Genomic DNA, 13038 nt, shown 5'->3' with positions numbered 1-13038 from the left:
ACAGAGAAGAACAACCAACACAAGTAATTCTATCCTTGACCTGTAATATCTCTAGTTCAACTGGTGTGGACACAAACTCCTTTTCAGTGAATCTGGGTAAGAATAGACATGTTCTATGTACAGTAAGAGAAGGAGTTACCCCAAATTGGCTGTAGGATATTAAGCAGGAAAAAATTAAACAGGAAGTACTCTGAACTTCTGCAGTTAAAGAGGTGTTAAATGGTGTCATTTGGGACATGGTGTCAGTAATTTTCCACAATGGCAGATTGGTTCAGTTTGGACACTAGTTAAGAAGTGGCTTTTCCTCCCTGCCATGACCTTCATTGCAGTAAAGCAGAAAATAATATAATTGGCATATACAAATTACAGCTGGTTTGCACATGAACAAAGAAAGATGTAAATATATTTTTACAAAGTTTTAACCTTCTATTGTTTATTTTTGTCTGAATAAAAAAATAAATTTTAATAGTCACATTCTTAGTTCTAGGTGATTTAGCACAACCATCTTCATCCTAAAGAGAGGGTGTTCCTTGGTCATTCAGGAAAACCCCATCTCGATGCACATTCTGTTTGGACAGTTTTGTGATGAAACTGATGTGTGAGGACCACTGTGGAAGTCTATGTTTACAAGCAGTTGTTTCCTTGGGGATTTTCTTTGTGCACAGAATCACTGGATACATCACTTCCTCCCACCATCACTGGGCGAAGAATTTCTGACTTACTAGGTTCTTCACGGCCACTTTGACATCTTTGTTTCTGAGGCTGTAAATGATGGGGTTGAGCATGGGAGTTAACACCCCATAGAAGAGGGAGATAAGCTTGTCTGAAACATCCTTCCTGTCTGCTCTCAGAGGGTCCTTTGATTTGGGCTTTGCATACATGAAAAGAATAGTCCCATAGAAAATGACCACTACAGTGAGGTGGGCAGAGCACGTAGAGAGGGCCTTTTGCCTCCCCTCAGCTGAGGGGATTCTTAGGATGGTGGTGAGTATGAAGACGTAGGAGACAAAGATGAACAGTACTGGGACACCCAGGAAGATCACATTGGCCACTCCCATGCTGATCACATTAGTGGAGATGTCAGCACAGGCCAACTTTAGAACTGCCAGGATCTCACAGGCAAAGTGGTTGATGACATTGTCCCCACAGAAGGGTAATTGTACCTCAAGAGAAATCTGCACCAAAGAGTTGGTTCCACCAGCCAATCAGGAGCTGGCAGCCATGGGCACATAGGCAGCCTTGCTCATGATCACAGGGTACCTAAGGGGGTTGCAGATGGCCACATAGTGATCAAATGCCATCATGCCCAGAAGCAAGCACTCTGTAGCTCCCATGGCAAAGGAGAGAAACATCTGCACAGCACAGCCTGAGAAAGAGATGGTTTTCCTGGGAGTCAGGAAACCATCAAGGACTAGAGGGATGGAAGAGGTTGTGTAGCAGATGTCCAGGAAGGAGAGGTTCCCCAGGAAGAAGTACATGGGTGTGTGCAAGTGGGAGTCGAACACAGTCACCAGGATAAGAACTCCATTCCCCAGTAGGATCACTAAGTACATCAACAAGATGAGCACAAAGAAAGTTTTCTCAAGCCTTGGCTGATCTGACAGCCCTAGCAAGACAAACTCTTTCACAGCAGACTGGCTGGCCATTTCCGTTTTAAATTTTCTCCATCACCCTTAGGAAACCTGAAGATGCAAACACGTTTATAGGGGTTAGTATGTGGGGATCACAATGAGATGCTTCTAGAACTTGTAATTAAATTTACTCTCTGAGATGCCACGTTGTAATACCAGCATCTTAAGGATAAAATTCACTGTCTACTGAAGTTACCTTAAAAGTCAAGATGTGTATCAGGTCAAAAGCAGAAGGAGCAGACCCTGGAAATTCAATCAAACCGTACATGTGAAAGAATTCTAGCCACATCAATAGTATTAACATACCTGAAGGGAGGAATGGGTAGGATGTGTCTATGTGGGGGCCATAAAAGGAGAACTCTGATGGTGTACTGCATGATTTCAGCAATGACCAGGCAAGTGAGCTCCGCTGTCCCTGCAGTGTCCTTGAGGGCTTCAGATGTCACATTCAATGATGTGGGCCACTGACATCATCCTGCTTACTCCCATGGCTTTAATTCTGTGTTTGTATAATAACTTTCTTATGATAATTTGGCTCTACATGGAATCCTACAAGGACAGAAAGCGATGGGTAGAGGGCAGAAGGACTCAGGTCTGCCTAACATTCATATTTGTTATCTGATGCCTGGTTTATACTTCGCTTCTCACGAGTTTGGTTGGTGTGAGACAATGTTCCTCCTTGGTTGTGCTGTTAATAAAGAGTTTCTGGCCAATAGACCATGATGACCCCAACAGGAGCACTTCCATATCCCCATTTCTAACCATAACCTTTGTCCTGCAGGACAAGTCTAGAACTGGAGCCCTCGTTCCTCACCTTCTCCCTAGAGCTTCTTCCCTCACTACTCTGGTTATATATTCTTGCTCCTCTATGTGCCAGAGCAGGTCTACTGAAGAAGGAAAGACAGATTGTGAAGTCTTGATCATTCTCACTCTCTCTAGGACACTCATGAAAAATAGAGGTATCACACCTCTATCCAAGACATCTGCCTCATGGCATGGACTGCGGTGAAGGGTGTGGGTTGGGAAGGCTGGAAACTGCCTCTGAGCTTGACAAACTTCATCTGTGACTATTACACTGCTGCTGGTTGGGGAAGACTGAGTAGTAGGAACCAGACACAGTTTGAACTTATCCTCGTGCAATTACCAGAGGAGATTGGCTCTGGGCATCAAGAATATTTGGGAAAAGACATTTGTTTTTCTAGATGTTAGTACTATTGACTGGAAAATCTCAGACTTGGCAGGAATGTTGCAAAGTAACTGGTCTTGCCTCCTTCTCATCACTGTATGAATACTCTCTATGAAACACAATTTTCCCATTTCTGCTTAGAGCACCTTGAGTTTGTGTGGAGCTCACACCTCCCATTCCTTTGTCAGACAGGCTTGGTTGTTAGGAAGTTTCCCCTTATGTTGAGCAGAAACTTTCTTCTTCTACTGTCCCTCCCTCTCCCTGCACTGGTCTAGGCTCCCAGAACAGGCCTGCTCCCTTTCCCCTGTGAAAGCCCTTCAGAGACCAGTGTGACCAGGTCCTCATTCACCCTTTTTCTCTTCTCCCCACCTCCCTGAAGAAGGTTTGGCCATGGAGAGAACCCAGTCTATGTCTAGTGAGGAAACTGGATGGGAATGGACATTCACCAGGATAGAAGGTTTATGGCCAGAGCTTGCTGGAAGGCCTCTGGGTTTGGGAGATGATTATTTCAACTGCCCACCTTGACCATCCTGGTCTAGCCCCATCTGTTGGAGCTATGCCTGGAAGCAGGAGGCAAATTCTGTTTAGCTGTCTTGGAGATAAATATTCCCTTCAAATCTCACAGCAAAGTAAAGAAAATTCAGTGTTGGCCATAACTAAAGAGTCTCTAGCTGCTCACTTTTCTGGCCTTCTGCACATCTGCTTTTTGTACCCAGTGGGGAAACAAGAGGAAGAACGGCTTGAGATTCTGCTGACCGCCAGTCCTGTCAGTCTGCCTAGCCTACATGCCTAGGGCAGGAACCCTCAACTCTGTCCTCTCCCAACTCTCCAGAGGTTCTATCAAGGAGCCATGTAGCAATTTAAAGCTCTGGTTGTTTGGGGGCCAGTTTTAATCCCAGAAGCAATTTAAAGTTTGCTAAGAGACAGGCCTCACAGGGGTTTAGGGTCTGTGTCCCATAAACCCAATTAGACAAGTTGCAGACCTCTCTCTGTAAATCTCAACTCTCACTACAAAGAAATGTTCCTCAGAAACTCCTCGTGCTGTCTTTGCTGAACTTCATGGAAGTAGAGGCACTAACTAGGGTCTGATTGTGTTTTGACCACAATGTTACATCTGTCTGAGGGGGTGCTGCTACTTGTCTTTGCAAAATTAAGTGACACAATGAGAGGCCAAAGGCTTACCTTGATCCAGACACACTGGTCATCACATGCTCAAGAATAGGTGGCCCTCACTACAGTCCCTTAGCACTAGTTTAAAGTATACAATTCAGTGGTTTTTAGTGTATTCACAGGGTTGTACAACCATCACCACTGTCTAGTTCCAGGACATTTTCAACACCCCAAAAAGAAGCCCTGTACCTGTTAGCAATCACTCCATTTCCTCCCTCTCTCCAGGCCTGGCAACCCCTAATCTACTTTCTATCTATGGATTTGCCTATTCCGGACATTTTATATAAATGGAATCATACGTGATCTTTTGTGTCTGGCTTCTTTCACTTGGCATAATGTTTTCAAGATTCATCCATGTTGTAGCATGTATCAGTACTTCATTTCTTTCTACAGTATTGCTGAATAATATTCCATTGTATGGATATACCACATTTTGTTTATCCATTCATCAGTTGGACGTTTGGGCTGTTTCCACTTTTTGGCTATTATGAATAGTGCTGCTATGAACATTTGTGTACACGTTTTTATGTGAACATGTGTTTTCAGTTATCGAGTACATAACTAGAAGTCAAATTGCTGGGTCATATAGTAACTCTATGTTTAACTTTTTGAGGAACTGCCAAACTATTTTCCAAAGTAGCTGCACCAGTTTACATTGCCACCAGCAACATACGTGGGTTCCAATGTCTCTACATTTTCAACGATACTTGTTATTGTATGTCTTTTTGATTATAGCAATCCTGAGTGAGTGAGAAGTGTTATCTCATTGTGGTTTTGATTTGCATTGCTCTGATAACTAATAATGTTGAGCGTTTTTTTCATGTGTTTGTTGGCCATTTGTATATCTTTTTAAAGAGACATGCCTATTTTAATCTTAGTCCGTTTTTTAAATGAGTTATTTTTCTTTAATTTTTTAAAATTTATTGAGGTAAAATTCATGTAACATAAAATTAACCATTTTAAAGTGAACAATTCAGTGGCATTTAGTACATTCACAGTGTTGTACAACCACCACTTCTATCTAGTTCCAAAACATTTCCATTACTTCAAAATAAAACCCTGTACCCCTAATACAATGTGTGTATAAATTTTTGTATGAGGAACTAGCTTGAGCTGTAAACTTTCACCTAAAGCACAATTAAATACAACAACAACCAAAAATAACCCTGTATCCCTAAAAATTTTTTCCCATTCTCTCTTCCCCTAGCCCCTGGCAACCATCAATCTGCATTCTGTCTCTACAGATTTCCTATTCTGTATATCTCATATAAATGGAATCATACAACATGTGACCTTTTGTGTCTGGCTGCTTTCACTTAGCATAATGTTTTAAAGGTTCATCCATGTGCTAGTATAAGAACTTCATTTCTCTTTATAGCTGAATAATATTTCTTTGTATGTATATACCACAACATGTTTATCTGTTCATCCACTGATGGACATTTAGGCTGTTTCTACCTTCTGGCTATTGTGAATAGTTCTGCTATGAACATATGTATACATATATCTGAGTACTAATTTTCAATTCTTTGGGTGTATACCCAGGCATTTATCTTTTCGTTATTGAGCTCTAATAGTGTTATTTGTTGTTGTTGTTGTTTATTTGTTTTTTATCCTGGACACTAGACCCTCATCAGATATGTGATTTGCAAATCTTTTGTCTGTGGGTTATCTTTTCACTTTCTTGATAGTGTTCTTTGAAGACCAAAAATTTTAATTTTGATGAAGTCCAATTTATTTTTTTCTTTGATTGCGTGTGCTTTTGGTGTCATATCTAAGAAACCATTGCCTAATCAAGTATTAGGAGCCCTGGTGGTGCAACAGTTAAGTGCTCAGCTGTTAAGCGGAAGGTTGGCAGTTCAAACCCACCCAGCAGCTCCATGGGAGAAAGACCTGGTGATCTGCTTCTGTAAAAGAGTATAGCAAAGAAAACACTACAGGGAAGTTCTCTTCTGTCATGTGGGGTCACTATGAGTTGAAATCGACTCCACAGCACCTAGCAACAACAATCAAATATCATGAAGAGTTACTCCTGTATTTTCTCCCAGGAGCTTTATTGTTTTGGCTCTTACATTTAGGTCTTTAATCTATCTGGAGTTAATTTTTGGTTATGGTGTGATGTAGGGGTCCAACTCCATTCTTTTATACATGGCCATTATAATTTAAATGAAGACACTTCTAGAAGAGTCATTCATAGTTTTTGTAGACTGGTATTTTTCTGCAATAAACTAGGAAGAGAAGGGGTAGTTTTCTAATCAGGGCTAAAAATTCCTTTAATAATTTTTTAGGCTGTCTTTTTAATACAGCTAAAAATCAGTGTCTCAGTTATCTAGTGCTGCTACTATAAGAGAAATACCACAGGTGGATGGCTTTAACAAAGAGACATTTATTCTCTCACAGTTTAGGACGCTAGAAGTCCAAATTCCGGGTGCCAGCTCCCAAGAAGGGCTTTCTTTCTCTGTTGGCTCTGGGGGAAGGTCCTTGTCATCAGTCTTCCCCAGTCAATTCCTGTGGTTGACATAATGTTCCCTTTTACAGGCATATAAATAAACAATTATTAATTAAGAGTTCTTAGTTTTTTAAATTTTATTTTTATGGTCGACTAGCCAACAGCTTTTCTAGGCCTCAAACGTCTTTGAATGTCCTTGAAGAAAACTCCATGGACCATGACTGGGCCCTCACGCCCAGTGGATAAAATGGCTCTACTTATTCTCTGTTTATGAGTAAAAACACTCACACAATGAAAATTAGGATCCATTTGTAGAAATGAAAAGTAAAGAAATTTAATTTGGCAAATAGTTTTTAGGGAACCCTTTTTTCTTCTTCTGAACAAAAGGAATTCAGTGAGTTACTTTCCTTGGGATTCAGTGGTACATAAAACACCTAAGAAGGACACGTAGATTTGATATACACACCATTCACACATCTGTGCTGAGATTGACTGTTGTCCTCTATTTCAGGTTGTGTTTCCTCTGATGGGGAGATTTTCTTGCAGGGTATTTACTGGGGAGTGCTGTTAAGATCATCACCTGTGGGGATGTGAAGTCAGCAGGACACAGCAGAGGGAGAACTTGAATTGCCATGGGGACCTCTGGAGATGGGATGGCCCTTTAGTGATATCTCCATTTGAGGCGAGGAGCACAAGGCCTTTATACTGACATCGGCCAATTATTGGATGCAGGCTGCCCCTGAGAAGGGGATGTAACCTTGGGTAAGGTTGAAGAGAGACTGAAGGCCTGAAGAGAGACTCAGCTGAATGTTGTCAGCCACCAACACTTCCAGGAGCTGGGGTAATGAGTGCTTCAGCCCTGGCATGTGGGGCTGGGGATTTGAGCAACACACCACAGCATCCACTATACACTTTTAACCAATCCTTCTTAAAGTTTAACATGCATATGAATCACCTTGGGATCTTAAATACAGATTCTGATTTAGCGAGTCTGGAATGGGATCCAAGATTCTGCATGTTTCCCAGGTGATTCTGCTACTGCTGGTCCATGGACCACACTTTGAGTAGCATAGCTCTAAATTCAACTTGTCCCTCATCTAGCATGACATTGCATTTAAATTTCTCAAGTGAGAGCCATCAGAGTGTGTGAATCATGGGACATATCTCACCATCACTGGGTAAAGCATTTTTGAGCCACCATGTTTTTCACAGCCATCTTAACATCCTTGTTCCTCAGACTATAGATGATGGGGTTAAGCATGGGAGTCAGAAGTCCATAGAAGAGGGAAATTAGTTTGTCTGAAAGGTCCTGTTTGTCTGCTCCCAGGGGGTCCTTTGATTTAGGCTTCCCATACATGAATAGGATGGTCCCATAGAAAACGATCACCACGGTGAAGTGGGCAGAGCAGGTGGAAAACGCCTTTCGCCTCCCCTCAGCTAAGGGTATCTTTAGGATGGTGGTAATTATAAAGATGTAGGAGACAAAGATGAAAAGAACTGGGACACCCAGGAAGATCACATTGGCCACCCCCATGCTGACCACGTTAATGGAGATGTCAGCACAGGCCAACTTTAGAACTGCCAGGATCTCACAGATGAAGTGGTTGATGATATTGTCCCCACAGAAGGGTAACTGTACTGCAAGAGAAATCTGCACCAAGGAGTTGGTTCCACCAGCCAACCAGGAGCTGGCAGCCATGGGCACATAGGCAGCCTTGCTCATGATCACAGGGTACCTAAGGGGGTTGCAGATGGACACATAGCGATCAAATGCCATCATGCCCAGAAGTACACACTCAGTGGCTCCCATAGCAAAGGAGAGAAACATTTGCACAGCACAGCCTGAGAAAGAAATAGTTTTCCTTGGGGTCAGGAAACCATCCAGGACTAGGGGAACTGAAGAGGTTGTGTAGCAGATGTCCAAGAAGGAGAGGTTCCTCAGGAAGAAGTACATAGGCGTGTGCAGGCGGGAGTCAGACACAGTCACCAGGATGAGGACCCCGTTGCCCAATAGGATCACAAGGTACATCAGCAGGATGAGCACAAAGAAGGTTTTCTCCAGCTTTGGGTGGGCTGAGAGTCCCAGTAAGACAAAATCTTTCACAGCAGACTGGTTGGGAGCTTCCATTTCAAACTCTCTGTTTCATCCCTAGGAATATTGAAGGCAGAAAATACAGATTTGTTTTTTGATATTGTGCTTGTGTAAATACATGGGGATCACAGGATGATGTCCCTAGAATTGTAAATAAATTTATCCTCTGGGATTCAACTAGTAAAACCAAGTTATCTAAAAGCCAGATTGTGTATCACTGATAAGCATGAAGAGCAGACTTTGGAAATTTAATAAAACTTAATGAAATGAAATACATTTCTGTCTAATCAATGATATTATTATTCCTAAATCAAAGTCGTATATCTATATATGTGGTGTGTCTCTAGCACTTTCGGGGAAAGCAGGGGCCTCTGAGTAACTCTATCTACGCCATGTAATTGGGTACCAAAGGCCATCACAGCTCAGTGTTCATGGCCATTGAGGTCATGTGACCCATTGCTCTGGATCTTGTACCTGCTCACTAGCAAGTTTCTATTATAATCTGATCTCTCATGCAGATAGTCCCATAGGGATAGAATGTGCTGGCCTGAAAACCGTTTCTGATCTCCTTAAGAGTTTATTTTTTTTCTTGCTTGATGTCCAGCATTTTGTGAGTTTAGTTAGTGTGAATCAGTTTATCTAATCTTGACTCTTTTCTCTGTATACTCTGACCAAATTGAATTTCTGGAGCATATTGCATGGAGTCCCCACCAAAGTCTCCAGAAATCTCATCTGGAGAGGAGAACTGGTGTGTTTCCTTCTGTAACCACACCTGACCTGTCTGCATCTCTGTCGTCCTAGGATTTGGCCCAAGGAGTAAAATCTTACCTGACTGTCAGAGCTCATAATTCACATCTTTAGCCTGGGTTGGGTGGGGCCTTGAGTCACATCCACATCACCTTCAATAGAAATGCCATTCAATGCCATTTGGAAGCTTCAAAGACATGATCATATGTAAATCTACTCAACTTCTCAGAATATCCAGAGTCATGCTGTAGATCATTACGATTTTACTGTCAAAGAGATTTGGAACATCAGACGTCATCAGACCCTGCTGGAGGGTGCCCCAAATGGATGGGAACTGGCTTCATTATAGCTACCTGAGTGCTGGCTAAAAATACAGATTGCTGGATACTACCTTTGCAGATTGTCTGGGGAATCTGTTTTTTGTTTGTTTGTTTTTTAAAATAAGTGTCCCCATGTACTTCTGATGTGCACCAGGCTTGGGAATCACTGACTTATTTCAACACATCTCCATTTAAACGTGAAGAAACAGGTCAGGAGAGAGGTTTGTGAATTGTACATGGCCCTGAAGCAGGTTTGTGAATTGTACGTGGTCCTGAATAAATTTGCATTTCTAACAAGTGCTAATACTGCTGGTTAGGGACCAGTTCTGAGAATCACTAATAGAGCAGTGGTTCTCAAAATTTATTATACATAAGAATCATCAGGGGATCTTGTTAAAATGTAGATTCTGATTCAGTATTTCTGGGATGGAAATACAAATTCAACTAGTTTGAAGCCCTGTCCTGAAGAACGGGCACTTTTTTCTAACTGGTCTGCCAATTAGAGGGAAGCCTTTTGCAATCCACCCACCCATGAGGGGGCTGATTTTCTAGTGGCACAGTAGTGTGGTCAGTGCCAGCAGCAGCTGATGGGAGGTCATCTATTCAAGGTCATGTGGCCTGCTGGGGCAGAGCCAGGTCTTGAGCTGAGTCCTGGTTCCAAGGCTGAGCTTCCCACCTCTCCATACTCTGACCAGGCTCTCTGATCAAATCTACAACTGTGGGGGGCATTTCTGCTGAGAACTGGGCAGGTCCACTGAGCCTTGGTGGGTGGAGGGGTCCTATGAGGTGGGCGGGTGGGAATGCCACCTGCAGACAACTCCTACAGCTATCATTCTGCTCAAGGCTGGGGAAGAGGGAAACTGGGGACAATTGAGGGCTATAATGAGACATTTCCAAAGAGATAATCTCAGTTTAACAGCCCTTAAGGGATGGAGAATTATTTATAGAGAAGAGCTCCTTTAGTATCAGTGATCGCAGCATCTGAGGTTTGGCAGGATCTTTGAATATTAAATCAATCCAGTCCCCACTGCGAACCTGCCAGTTACAGTGTCCTCTCTCCAATAAGTGATTTTTCAGCCTCTGTTTTAACATTTTTAGCAACTGGGCATCGGGGCCTCCAGTGTCATTGACAGGAAGCTGGGGTTGTTAGAGTTCTTCAGGCACCTGAAATCTGTGTTTTTCTAACTTCTCCTTACCTTCGCTGGTCCTAACTCAGCTTTATGTGTTCACGCAAAACATGTCTGCTCCCTTGGCATGGTAGCAGCCTTCAGAGCTTTGGAAATAGTTACCTTTTCCCCTACCCAGTTCTACCCATCCCTGCACAGCTCCCTCACACACAGCCTCTTTTCTTCCCTCCCTACTGGGGGAGAGCTGGCCAGAGAGGTCACCCAGCACTTACCCAGTGTGGAGTCCACCCCAGGCTGGCTCTGTTGCTTGCAGGAAGGCAGGCCTGTGGAGTGGTGGGGTTGCCAGCTCACCTGGGTCAGGAGAAGTGATTATCTGTGGTGTCACCTGTCCATCTGGGTGCCACCTAGCCATAAACAAGCAGGTCACATAGGCCATATTTCTCAGAGCTGCCCTGACAGCATATGGCCATATACTCTTTAACTGTTTTCTAACTCACTGGTTTCTTTAAATGACACTGGTTGAAGAGGGCTCCAGAGCCCAACCCTACCCTAGCTTGAGAAGCTACAGCTGCTCACAGTACCCTTGTCTGACCATCGGGCTCAGTGAGACAAGGAGACAAAGATGAGCACTCAAGGCCGAAGCTCAGCCAGGAGCCCCAGCCTGGAGGAGGCTGCACTCCAGGGTGGGCTAGGAAGCCATGCCCAGGCAATGGGCCCCATACCCTCTCTTCTCTGTGCTCCACACTGTTCTCCAAAGGGTCTCATCAAGACTCTCAGGAATTTAAGGGCCAGGTTGCCTTGGGGCCAGGTTCTATCCCAGAAGCAATTTAAAGTTTGGTGATAGAGTTTAGACTTCACCCCATAGGCCCAATTAGACAATATTGTGGAAATCTACCCAAAGCTCCCTCTCACTACAAGGAAACCTCAACTCAGAAAGTTTTCTGGCTCAAGGTAATCAGAGTTCTCTCCTGGGCTTTGATCACAATGATTGATCCATGGTGTCTCTGTTACTGGCCTTCAAAGAGCCAAGAAGGGAAGAAGAGCAGCAGGGCTTCGGTGACCCAGATAGTCATTGGAAGTTTTGGGTCAGATAGATTCTCTGACCACTCAGACATTTCCTCCCCTCCACACAGTGACCCAGCTTGCTCGCTGTCAGTGCTACCACCCCCCTAAACAATCTCTATGCTACTAGCATGTTATAAGCGCCAGGCACCAAAGAGTGGAGGTGGGGGTAGAGACTTGATGATTGGAAATGGGTCTTTGAGTTAGGAGACCCTGTCAAGTAGAAATATCTATAGACTGAGGTGTGAGTGAGAATGCCACAAAGCTGTCTAGGAGGCTGGGCGCAGGAGGGGTCTGAAGTGTGCAGAACCAGCCCAGGGTCAAAATAATGGAATGAAGGAGAGAGTGGCCCTGGGAGACATTTAGGAGGATGAAATGACAGGATGTAGAGATAAATCTGGGGTGAGAGATGCAAGATAGAGAAGAGTCAACAATGGCCAAGATACCAAAACTTGAGAACTGGAAGAAAGATATGGAGGAAGCAAGGAGGGGCTGGGCTGGTGTTGGGAGGGTGAGGCTGCAGAGTTGTTTCTGGCATTTCAGTACACAGTTTCTCAGTATCTATTGTGCCCAGTTTTTACTGGAAATAAAGATATGATTAAGAAATAGTTTTTGTGATTGAGGAGTATACAGATTTGTTGTATTTGAGATAACAGTGAAATGTTAATGCTAATAAGAATTGCCGTTTATTTACAACTGTTTCACGAATTCCATCTTATTTAATGCTTCCATCAACCCTATGAGGTAGCTATGTTGATGTTTGGATGGGAGTAGGTAGAAGGACCTTCGTTTGTTGGGCTACAATGACTTGCATTTATGATGTCTAGCATCATTGGCCTCTGCCATCTAAATGCCAGGAATCTCCCTGTCTATTACACTCAGATTTCCTCAAGGGTTAGGAGACGTTGTCCAGTTCATGGCAGAACAGTGGCACAGTCAGGTCTCACGGCTGAATAGACAGTGGAATGTCAATCGGGATCCAAGTGGCTCCTGTTGCCCCTCTGTAGCCGGGCTCTATGTCCCCCAACTCTAGACTATATACACATACACACACACATACATATATATATATATAGAGAGAGAGAGAGACAGAGAGAGAGGGCCTTGGTGGCACAGTGGTTAAGCACTACAGCTGCTAACCAAAAGGTCAGCAGTTCGAATCCACCAACCGCTCCTTGGAAAGCCTATGGGGCACTTCTGCTCTGTCCTATAGGTCGCTATGAGTCAGAATCAACTCGATCGCAACGGGTTTGT

At 43.5% G+C, this 13038-nt stretch overlaps 1 protein-coding gene and 1 pseudogene across 1 annotated transcript; both read right to left on the bottom strand.

Moving 5' to 3' along the window:
* Positions 1-695: 695 nt before the first annotated feature.
* LOC101349868 (olfactory receptor 13C7-like) lies at positions 696-1646 on the bottom strand (annotated as a pseudogene).
* A 5961-nt stretch (positions 1647-7607) lies between these two features.
* Positions 7608-8892, bottom strand: LOC101349607 (olfactory receptor 13C7). The gene has a single exon (XM_004372278.2). The coding sequence runs from the start codon at positions 8562-8564 to the stop codon at positions 7608-7610; it is 957 nt and encodes a 318-aa protein (XP_004372335.1). The 5' UTR covers positions 8565-8892.
* Between the last annotated feature and the right edge of the window lie 4146 nt (positions 8893-13038).

The sequence above is a fragment of the Trichechus manatus genome, unplaced genomic scaffold (genome assembly GCF_000243295.1).
Source record: "Trichechus manatus latirostris isolate Lorelei unplaced genomic scaffold, TriManLat1.0 scaffold00016, whole genome shotgun sequence".
NCBI classification, from domain to species: Eukaryota; Metazoa; Chordata; class Mammalia; order Sirenia; family Trichechidae; genus Trichechus; species Trichechus manatus.
This window is presented reverse-complemented; position numbering and strand designations above follow the sequence as displayed.